The 11,448-nt window shown below is 38.0% G+C and overlaps 1 protein-coding gene across 1 annotated transcript; it reads left to right on the top strand.

Annotated features, from left to right (window-relative positions):
- The first annotated feature begins 343 nt into the window (after positions 1–343).
- Positions 344–1,353, top strand: LOC101413542 (trace amine-associated receptor 8). Its single transcript, XM_004485291.2, is given in 5 exon segments — positions 344–431; positions 434–592; positions 595–813; positions 816–1,232; positions 1,235–1,353. Coding segments are annotated over 5 exon segments (1,002 nt in total).
- Positions 1,354–11,448: the final 10,095 nt, after the last annotated feature.

The following is an 11,448-nucleotide window of genomic DNA, read 5'->3' on the forward strand; positions in this document are numbered from 1 at the left end:
GAAAGAGCTCTACAGGTGTAAAGAATCAGGTATTTGAATTCAATATCTTCAATAATGTAATTTTCAAGCTTATGAAAATTCACAGTATATTTGCTCAGGGTTAATTATCTCAGGTTTGGAATTAGCTGGAGAAATAATTTTGTGGAAGAGAAAATACTTTTCTGAGTTTTTCAACTTTCTTTCATTTCTTTTTATAAGTAAAATGGAAAAGAATATAATATGGGGCAATATTAAATTTAGTTGCTCAGATATGCATTTTGATTTTTTTTTTTAAGCCAGGATTGAAACATTATTTTCATTCACCAGGAAAGGCAGAGTGCAACCACCATCCAACTGCAGAACCATGACCAACAATAGTTCCCAGTTTGCTGCAGTGCAGCTCTGCTACGACAACGTGAATGGCTCTTGTATTAAATCCCCCTACTCCCCAGGGCCTGCGTGATTCTGCACGCGGTGCTTGGCTTCGGAGCTGTGCTGGCCGTGTTCGGAAACCTCCTGGTGATGATCTCCGTCCTTCATTTTAAGCAGCTGCATTCTCCGACCAATTTCCTGACCGCCTCTTTGGCCTGTGCCACCGTGATGCCCTTGAGCATGTCAGCTCCGTGGAGAACTGCTGGTACTTTGGAGCCCAGTTTTGTACCCCTCACAGCTGCTGCAATGTGGCATTTTGCTACTCTTCTGTCTTCCAGCTGTGCTTCATCTCCATCGACAGGTATGTTGCTGTCAGCGAGCCTGTGGTCTACCCCACCATGTTCACGGTGCTTGTGTCAGGAGTGTGCATCAGCATCTTCTGGGTCCTGCCCCTGGTGTACAGTGGGGCGTGTTCTCCACAAGGGTCGGTGACGAGGGCCTGGAGGACGTGGTGAGTGCCCTTACCTGCGCAGGCGGTTGTCAAGTTGTTGTGAACCAAAGTTGGGTTTTCGCAGATTTTCTTTTATTCTTCATACCGACCCTTGTTATGGTAATTCTTTACAGTTAGATTTTTCTTGTAGCAAGACAACAAGCTCTAAAAATAGAAACTGCTAGTAGCCAAAGAGAGTCATCTTTAGAGAGCTACAAAGCCAGGGTGGCCAAGAGGGAGACAAAAGCAGCTAAAATGCTGGGGATCGCAGTGATAGCATTTATATTTTCATGGTTACCATTCACAATTGATACATTAATTGATGCTTTTATGGGCTTCATAACCCCTGCCTATATTTATGAGATTAGCTGTTGGGGTGCTTATTACAACTCAGCATGAACCCTTTGATATATGCTTTATTTTATCCTTGGTTTAGGAAAGCCATTAAACTTACTTTAAGTGGGAAAATTTTAAAGGAGAGTTCATCAACTATTAGTTTATTTATAGAATAAATGTAACCACTACACCAAGAGATTTAAAGGTATGTTCACAATTATGAGCATATGATGGAATGAAATCTAAGAAATGAATGAAACCTTACAAAATGGGAAAATATATTATTTTTCAATTACCCAGGAAAATAGTCATGGTAAGGTGTTTCCTTTAAAACATTGTAAATTAATTTACTGCACTGAAGAATAAATGATAAACTTGTTTCCCTGTGCCGACTGCCTCAGTGCTTTGTACCTGGTTTCATGCACTTGTTTTTTGCCATTCACTGAATTTTGAATCTCATTTGGTGATGTGGAGTTAGTAATCAGTTTTCTTTTCATTCTTTTATTTTAAAGATTTATTTATTTATTTCACTCCCCTTCTTCCCCCCACCCCAGTTGTCTGTTCTCTGTGTCTATTTTGCTGCGTGTTCTTTGTCCGCTTCTGTTGTCAGGGGCACGGGAATCCGTGTTTCCTTTTGTTGGGTCATCTTGTTGTGTCAGCTCTCCATGTGTGCGGCACCATTGCTGGGCAGGCTGCACTTTCTTTCGCACTGGGCGGCTCTCCTTACGGGGTGCACTCCTTGCGCGTGGGGCTCCCCTGCGCGGGGACACCCTTGCGTAGCAGGGCACTCCTTGCGCTCATCAGCACTGTGTGTGGGCCAGCTCCACACGGGTCAGGGAGGCCCGGGGTTTGAACCAGGGACCTTCCATGTGGTAGGCAGATGCCCTAACCACTGGGCCAAGTCCGCTTCCCTCCTTTCATTCTTAACTCTCATTTATGCTCTTTTCTTTTCTTGTTCAGTGGCTGTCCCTTCGGACACTAGGTCTCCCTGTTCCTTTATGGTCTGTACCTCCCAGGAGCCTTTGCAGCAGCAGGTGAGCCTCTCCTGCTTAATGGCTGAGCAGAATCTGGGAGTGTTCTCCTGTAATCTTATGAATCCAATAATTCAGGCTTGTGGTTATACATTAAATTAACTACAGCAATTGTCCAGAAATTTTGCAAGTGGAAAAATTATCTGAAAAATACTGGCACAATGATCATGAGCAAATGGATGCTTTGTGAGTGAGTTATCACATTGGGCTGTTGCAATTATCACTAGCAGTGGTTATTTCTATGCCAATGTTTCCCACCTGAAAATAGTGTGTGATTCACTTCCTCAAAGTGTTGTGGGATCAGAAATTCTGTGCAAATGCTGCTAAAACCCCTATTAAAGAGTATAAACAAAGTATTATATAGTTTTACATTTTGCTTTCTAGAATGTTTTAACTTAATGACCCAATGGAAGACTTTTTGGAATGCATATCTAGAGTACTTTATGGAATAAAACTAAATTGTAGTAGGATAGTGATGCATGACCCATTTTATTTCTTCATCTGTGGAGGCACCAATTGAAGTGATGCATTGTTTTTCCTTGTTGGTTTTCATTGAGATTTTTTATTCTTTTCAAATATTGAGCATTAGTAATGTGCAACATTTGAGTACAAAGGACTTTATATGACCTTCAAGCATGTTTGGACCTGCATATGTAGGCAGTGGTGTGGAGAGTTTTTTGTTTTGTTTTGGACAGAAGATTAATTTCTATACCTGCAATTGGCCTTGATGAATTAGAAGAAAGTGAATATATTTGTAAGAAAAGTAGCATAGTAGCAGTCAATAAAGAAAGTTTTTTTGCTATCACTTTTTATGTTCAAGTGAAGTGATCAGACTAGCTGTGGCAGATTAACAGAAGGATATCATTGTTCCTGCTTCTAGAGTATGGAGGAGACACAAAGAGAAAAATTTAATAAAGGGACGGGTAATAATCCCATTCAATAAGTGTTCCATAGAATGTTATTATTGCCAAATTAAATTATACTCTATGAGTGCAATAAAAGTTCAAAAGTAAATTAAACCTTTTTTCTCCTTTATTTTTAAAGAAGCTTTAAATTACATAAATGTTACATCAAAAATACAGGGGATTTCCATACACTCCTCCCCCTCCCACTCCCATATTTTCCCCAATTAAAAACATCTTTCATTAGTGTGATACATTTGTTACAGTTTATGAATACATATTGAAGCATTGCTACTACCCATGATCCATTGCTTACATCATGGTTTACAGTTTGCACAGCACAATTTTACAGGTTTTGACAAACTATGTGATGGCTTGTATCTATCATTGCAATATAATGAAGAACAATTCCAATGTCCCAAAAATGACCTCTTGCTCCTTCTCCCTCCTCTCTGAAACTCTGGTGACCACTGTCTTTACATCAATGTTATAAGTTCTTCCATTACTGGAATAATGCATTTACTTTGGTTCCTAGTTGCATTGCCCCCTTATGTGGTTTTATTCCTCAGTCTTGAAGATTTGGGGATGCTGATGCCTACTCTGCTTCCAGTTGAGAGGGGGCTTAGATCCTATGGGTCAGATGGATGGAACTGTCTTTCTTGCAGTTATAGATACTCTCTGTTTTTTGGGATGGGCATTGTCTATCATCATCCTTTCATTAGTTGTCCTGGGTAGGTCCAATGAATTGGAGAGTAGGTGCTGCAACTCTGCTGAAATTCAAGGCTCAACCAGCATGTGAACAGCCTAATGATTTAAGTTTTGAGGCCATATATTTAATGCGTATAGTGCTAATTATAGATTCAAATAGGGCAGAAGAACCATGTGTAGGAAAATGAAGTCTAACTCTAATACCCTGGGAATATCATATATTCCCAGGTAAGGCCCACTGACAGGGTGCTGATCTCCTGTGGTTGTCTGCCCTGCCTATAGTCTCTAGAAGTCTCTAGAGCCCTCAGAAGCACCCCTACTTGAGGCACTGTTTACTGTGGCAGTCAATGAGATTCTCCTGAGATGTGTATAAGCACAACCTCTGGAATGACCTCCTGATTCACTTTGAAATCTCTTAGCTGTAAAAATTCACTTGTATTTAATATTCCCCTGTTTCATCAATGTCTTTTTCCAAATTCATGTCTAGATGGCACTTGAAAATAATCCCTTGATGCCAGGGAGGCCCATCCCCAGAAGTCATGTTCCATGCCAGAGAAAAGGCCGTTCATATTTGTGCTGAGCTTGCCAGAGAAAGGTCACATATACGCAACAAGGAGGCTTTCAGGAGGTAACCCTTAGGCAGGATAAAATACTAGGGTGTTTCAGTTTCATAAGAACAAGGTTCATAAGTACAACCATCACTGTCAAGGGCCTGGCATATTGTTCTGTATTCCTTTGCTAGGCACTGCCCATGTACTCTAGGGATTCTTGCCACTCTATTAGAGAATGTAGCAGGACTCCCCAGGATGGGAATTCAATATTCCATCAGTTATTGTTGGTCTCCACCCACCAAGACAACACCCCATGACCATATGAACACATTCATATTCCATAGAAGCATGCCCCAGGTGTACCCCTCCCCACACATCCCCCACCACCGATGCTCCTCACCAGTGATCCTCTCCTGCCATAGTTTCAACCTTTCTGCAATCCAAAATCTCCCCAAAAACAAGGCCAAAATTTTTTTTGCATTGTGACTTTTATCCTTTATATATATTGACAAATTCTTCTGTATGTGCCCTCAATGTTTTATTCTTTTCACTTTATTTTCAAAGAAGCTTTAGATTACTGGAAAGTTACATAGAAAATAAGGGGGATTCCCATACACTCCACACCCTCCCCCTTCACATTTTCCCCTATTAATAACATCGTACATGAGTATGGTGCATTTGTTACAACTGATGAACAAATCTTCGAGCATTGCTACTAACTATGGTCACTGGTTTACATTACAGTTTACATTTTGCACTGTACACATTTTTAGGTTTTGACAAAATATATAATGGCCTGTATTTGTCTGCACTTCATGTAGAAAAATTCCAATGGCTCTAAAAATGTCCTGTATTCCACCTATACTTTGGGAACCACTTATCCAATAAGGGTCTAATATTCAGCATTTATAAAGAAATCCTATATCTTGAAAATAAGACAACCTTTTTAAGAAATGGGCAAGAGATTTGAATAGATACTTTTCAGAAGAGGAAATGCAAATGGCTAAAAAGCACATGAAAAGATGCTCAACAGCACTAGCTATTAGGGAAATGCAAATCAAAACTACGATGAATGGGGAGCAGATGTGGCTCAAGCGGTTGAGTGCCGGTTTCACACATATGAAGTTCTGGGTTCAATCTCTGGCCCTAGTACCTGAAAAAAAAAACCAAAAAAACAAACGAAAACCAAAAACTGTAATGAGATATCATCTTGCACCTATTAAATTGGTGGTTATTAAAAAGAAACAATAGAGAATTCCAAGTGTTGGAGAAGATGTGGAGGAATGGGAACCCTCGTCATGCTGTTGGGAATGCAGACTGTTGTAGCCATTGTGGAGGATGGTTCAGCAGTTCCTCAGGAAGCTAACTATAGAATTGCCATATGATCTAACTACAGAATTGTCATATGATCCAGCAATTCCATTGCTGGGTATATTCCCAGAAGAATTGAAATTCAATAATAGGGAGTTGAAATATCATTATTTGCAGATGATATGAGTGAAAATAAATTTGTCAAAGTCTGTTACTACTGAGAAATAGTCCCAGATACCCATAACTTTTTCTCTGACATAGGAATGGATATATACAGTCACATATTCACCATAATTATTTAGTTTACCTAAGTTGTAAATGTATACAAGGTGATTTTTGGCTATACTACATATATAATCTAAGATAATTACCTTATTAATTTTAGTAAAAATCAATATGTGAGATAACTGTTCCCAATAATGATGAAGTAGCTAGAACATCTAGAACATATAGAAAATCAGGAAAAAAATGTTTCAAAAACCTTTTAAATATCAGGCAATCAAGAATTATCTAAGATCCAGGTAAAAAGTTCAGAGAGGTGAATGTGACAATTGTGGTAGTTTTTTCCCTTAGGAATATAGGCCAATTCTAGAGAAAGAGATGATGAAAAGCTAAGCAGGGTTTTTAAAAATCAGTTTTATTGAGATATATTCACATACCATACAATCCACCCAAAGTGTACAATCAATGGCTTTTAGGAAAATCATAATGTAGTGCATTCATCACCACAAAAATTTTGAAAAATTTCATTACTCCTTAAAGAAAAACTCTACACCCCTTAGCAGTCACCTCTCAATCCCTCTACCCTTCTCCAGCCCTATATAACCAATATCTAACTCCATCTTTATAAACTGATTGATATTTACATTTTATATAAATGCTCTGACAACCTCATGGGGCTACTAGATTTTAGATCATAATATGAAAGATTTGCCTAGGTCACACACATACCACCAATATTTTTGGTTAAAACCTTGAAAACTATTATTCCCTAAATGTCAGATTAAATCCTTAATTAAATCGATCTCTGTGCCTATAATTGAATTTAGGACCACCCAAGATTGCTAGGTCTCATGTCCACAGGCCAGAAGTAAATGTAAATTTTCTCTGGAGGAAAATAATGTTATCTTTGCCCTCTAACTGTTGCATCATTTCATATAGATTATGTCAAATTCAATAAAAACCAAAAACACAACATGACAAGACAATATCATGAAAACAGACAGAAACAATAGACAGTGAAGAAAAAACAACAGGTGATTCATATGCTACTTTAAAACAACTAAGCTGAATATCTTTAACCATTTTGAATAAAAATATGCATGCCATATTCCAGGTATACAGAAAGTTCAGTAGAGAATTGTAAACTATTTAAAAGTGGAAATTACTCATCTAAAAAATACAATATCCAAAAGTAAGTACTGGCTTTTTTGTTTGTTTTGGTTTCAGTTTATAGCACTTGAAGTAGCCAAAGAGAGAAATAATAGACTGAAAATTATAACAGAGTTTATGTTAAAGGTGTCAGAATAAAGAGTAAAAAAGGATTTAAAAATACAGCAAAATAAGTAGTAGAAGACATAGAGGATATAGTGAGACATTCTTAGCTATTCGAAAGAGTAAATGAGGCTGTGATGGTTAGTTTAATGGCTCAGCTTTACTTGGTTACTGTGTCCAGTCGTTTTGCCAAGCAAGCACCGGCTGATTGTTGCTGTGAGGGTATTTTGTAGATGGTTTTAAATCATTAGTCTGTTGAAGCATCTACCACTGATTACTTCTACAGTCAACAAATGAGGGGAGTCTCCTTTCCAATCATTTGGAGGCCTAAAGCAAGAACTGAACATTTCACTAGTTAGAAAGAAGAATTTCTAACTACTTCAGCCAGCTGGCTTCTCCTGGGTAAGTCAACTTCCCCTCCATCAAGTTTCCAACTCACAGCCTGCCCTGCAGAATTCAGACTTGCCAGTCCTTATTCTTCATAGTAGTGTGCGCAAAATCCTATAATAATCTTTTAATATCTACATATTTATATACCTCTGTCTCTATTTCTGTGTCTATATCCATACCTTTGTCTTCTCAGTTCTGTTTCTCTGGAGAACCCTGTGTAAAGCAAGCGGTATTTGAAGAGACCTAAGGTACTTCAAAGACTGATGCAGAACATTAGGCCAAAGCTACACGAGAGACCACAAATAACATGCTGTATAAATCCAAAGAAGACCACATTTGGGATATCACTGTAATATTTCTGAAGACTTACAACAAAGAGAAAAATCTTTAAAGTACTCATATAGAGAAAATGCATTATTTTCAGGAGACTAACAATAAGATTGACAACTAACTTCTCAACAGAAAAGCAAATCCAGAAGACAATGGTAATAGCCACAAACAGGCTTCTATGCTTACTGAAAATATCCTTCAACAATTAAGGTAAAATCAAGACATTTTCAGGTGAACAAATTTTAAAAGAATGTGTTAACTGATAACATGCATTAAAGAAAACACTAAAAGGGTCATTTTTATCCAGAAGGAAAATGAGACTGAATGGAAGCTCAGAGATGAAAGAAAGAATAAAAATAATAAAGGTTTATATATATGAATATTTCCTTATAGAACATTATTTATATAGTATAGTGAGGTTTAAAATATAGAATTAAAATACATACCAATCACGAATAATAGCTCATAAGTAAAGAGTAAATGGAATTAAAGTCTGCTTATGTTCTGCCATTTCCAGGAAGAAGTAAAAGACAAATTTATAAATAGAATTTAAAAGTGCAGGATATATGGTATAATCTCTATGGCAATCATCAAAAGTAATAGTAAAAGGGTTTATAACTTCTAGGTTCTCAAAGAAGGAAAACAGACAAAAAGAACAAATAATATATGAGAAGGAAATAAGGAGAGCAAAATAAACACAGTACAGGTGAGATATATAGGAAGCAAATATTAAAGTGTCATATTAAAACATTACCTGAGTAATTACCATAAATGCTCCAAATAAAAGCAGAGTCTAGACTAGGTCTTGAAAATTCCAACTAGATTCAGCTTACATTTACAATGTAAGGACATAAAAAAGTTGAAAGTAAAAGGATGGAAAATATATAGTAACCAAGAAACTTGATAGCATTATATTAATATCATAAAAATGGACTTTAAGGCAAAAATAATTATTACCTATAAAGAAGGGCATTTACCATGATAAAAGAGCTAATTCACCAGAAAGATATCATAATTCTAAATTTTCATGTACCTTATAACAAAGTCTGAGAATATATAAAGTAAAAAGTTGAATTTAAAGGATAAATGACAAATTCACAATTACAACAGATTTAACATAGCCTTTGCAATAACTGATAGGATAAGCAACCAAATATCACTCAGGATCCAGAGTAGTTTCATAACATGATGAACAAACCTGCTTTATTGATATGTAGAGAAAGCATTGCACCCAGCAACTGAGAAATACATTGTTTTCAAATACATAAGTCTATTTAAAAATGATAACATCATAAAGCAAGTCTCAACAGCTGATACAGTACATGTACTCTGATTATAAAGTAATCAACTTAGAAATAAATAATAGAAATTTAATTAGAAAAGTCCTTTGTATTTGGAAATCAAGTAGGTCACTTTTAGGTAATATCTTGACTGGGACCTTCAGAAATTAGAATCAAAGGCAAGGCTTAGCTACTAACGTTTTATTGCAAGATACAGTCTTAAGGTATGAGAATGACAGAAAATGCAAGTAACATGACAAAGAATGAAAAAAAACTGGCTTCTGCTTCTCAAGTCAAAAAGAACACAGATATTGGTTATGTGGAAATCTACTGATAGGCCATACAAAAATATTATTTATATTTTGGATGCCTCCTGGCTTCTATTTTCTCACAGGTAAAAATTCATTCCACAGAAAATTTATTCCCCAAAACTTGAGGGTCTCTTCATTTCCCCACTTCAACAGTCTTTGAGAAGGCCACTTGAGTCTGTAAGTCAGGGTTTCTTAACCAGGTGTCCATGATCTTGAACTGAAGTTCAAAGAAGCATATTTTATAGGGACATGTTGGTGTATGTGTGATATATTTATTAAATAATACACAGTATAGTGTAGACTTGGTATGGTGTCAGTGGTTTTTACCTGACTGGCAAAAGGGTCATTGTAACAGAAAAGGTTAAGAACCCCTGCTGTAAGTGGTGGGAGAATCTCTCAGGGCATTGGCTTCAGGCAGTAGAACCATATGACATTGAAGGATTTGGTGACCTTGGCAGTGGTTTAGTCAGTGTAAGCAGTCAATGGTGAGACCGAAAGAATCTAAGGCTGCAGAAAAGATGGTCTAATCCAAAACACCGTGGAACACAGAAGAAATCAAAATGAAAATTAGAAAATACTATGAAATGCAATGATGACAATAATATGACAAAATAAAATAAAATATAACAAAATAATTGTGGGATGCATAGGGGTTAATTTTCTAATTTTGGCTGTGATGAAATACCTTGTTTCACCAAAAACAATGATAAAATCCCAATTGGACACATAGAACAACTAGCCGAAGCATTGTGGGGCAATCACATTGGCCTGGACTTGATGGGACAAGAGTAGAAAGAGAAAGGAAACACTGATGTGAGATGGGGCTTCTCTAGAGCTTCTTTTTTTTTTAAGATTTATTTTTATTTTTTAATTTCTCCTGCCACCCATTGTTTCACTTGCTATCTGCTTTCTGTGACTGTCTGTTGTGTTTTCATCTTCTTTTTCAGGAGGCACTGGGAACCAAACCAGGGTCCTCCCATGTGGGAGGGAGATGCCCAATGGCTTGAGCCACCTCTGCACCCACTTGCTGTGTCTCTCATTGTATTTCCTCATTGTGTCTCTTCATTGCATCATCTTGTTGCATCAGCTTGCTGTGCCAGCCTTTTGCATCAGCTCACTGTCTTGCTTGTCTTCTTTTGGAGGTACCAGAAACCAAACCCAGGACCTCCCATGTGGTGGATGGGTGCCAACTGCCTGAGCCACATCTACTTCCCTTCTCTAGAGCTTTTAATAGTCACAATTGCAACAATTCTGGCTGTGATACATAGAGACTAAACAAAGTGGTGGTAAAGCTTTCAATAGTCTCAAACTGCTGGTGGGACAAAAATTGTATTTCAGGGTCAAGGAGTTAAGTGTTTCAGAGGCCAAGGTTCAGGAGAAATGAAAGTAACAGCATTGACCACAACACATTCTGTTGCTTTTGCCCTTGAGGTTTTTTCAGAATTCTAAATTGTTCTGTGACTAGAGTTCAAGAAATGAAGAAGAAAGCAATTGAAGAGAAGCTAAAAACCTAAGCAGAGCTCTGGCAGTCTCACATGGCTACAGAGGCAAAAATTTGAGTGCAGGGCCTGCCAAGGAGGCTGGATGAAGGTAAACACCCCAGGATTTTAGTTGAGACCCTTTGAATTGAGGGTAAACTAGAGAAAGACCTTCAAAAAGTCTGAAATCTGGGGAGCGGACTTGGCCCAGGTTTTAGGGTGTCCATCTACCACATGGGAGGTCTGCGGTTCAAACCCCGGGTCTCCTTGATCCGTGTGGAGCTGGCCCATGTGCAGTGCTGATGCGCGCAAGGAGTGCCACACAGGGGTGTCCCTGCGTAGGGAAGCCCCATGCACAAGGAGTGCACCCCATAAGGAGAGCCACCCAGCGCGAAAGAAAGTGCAGCCTGCCTAAGAATGGCGCCGCCCACACAGAGAGCTGACACAAGATGACGCAACAAAAAAAGAAACACAGATTCCCGTGC

The sequence above is a fragment of the Dasypus novemcinctus genome, chromosome 11, assembly GCF_030445035.2.
Source record: "Dasypus novemcinctus isolate mDasNov1 chromosome 11, mDasNov1.1.hap2, whole genome shotgun sequence".
In the NCBI taxonomy this organism is placed as follows: Eukaryota; Metazoa; Chordata; class Mammalia; order Cingulata; family Dasypodidae; genus Dasypus; species Dasypus novemcinctus.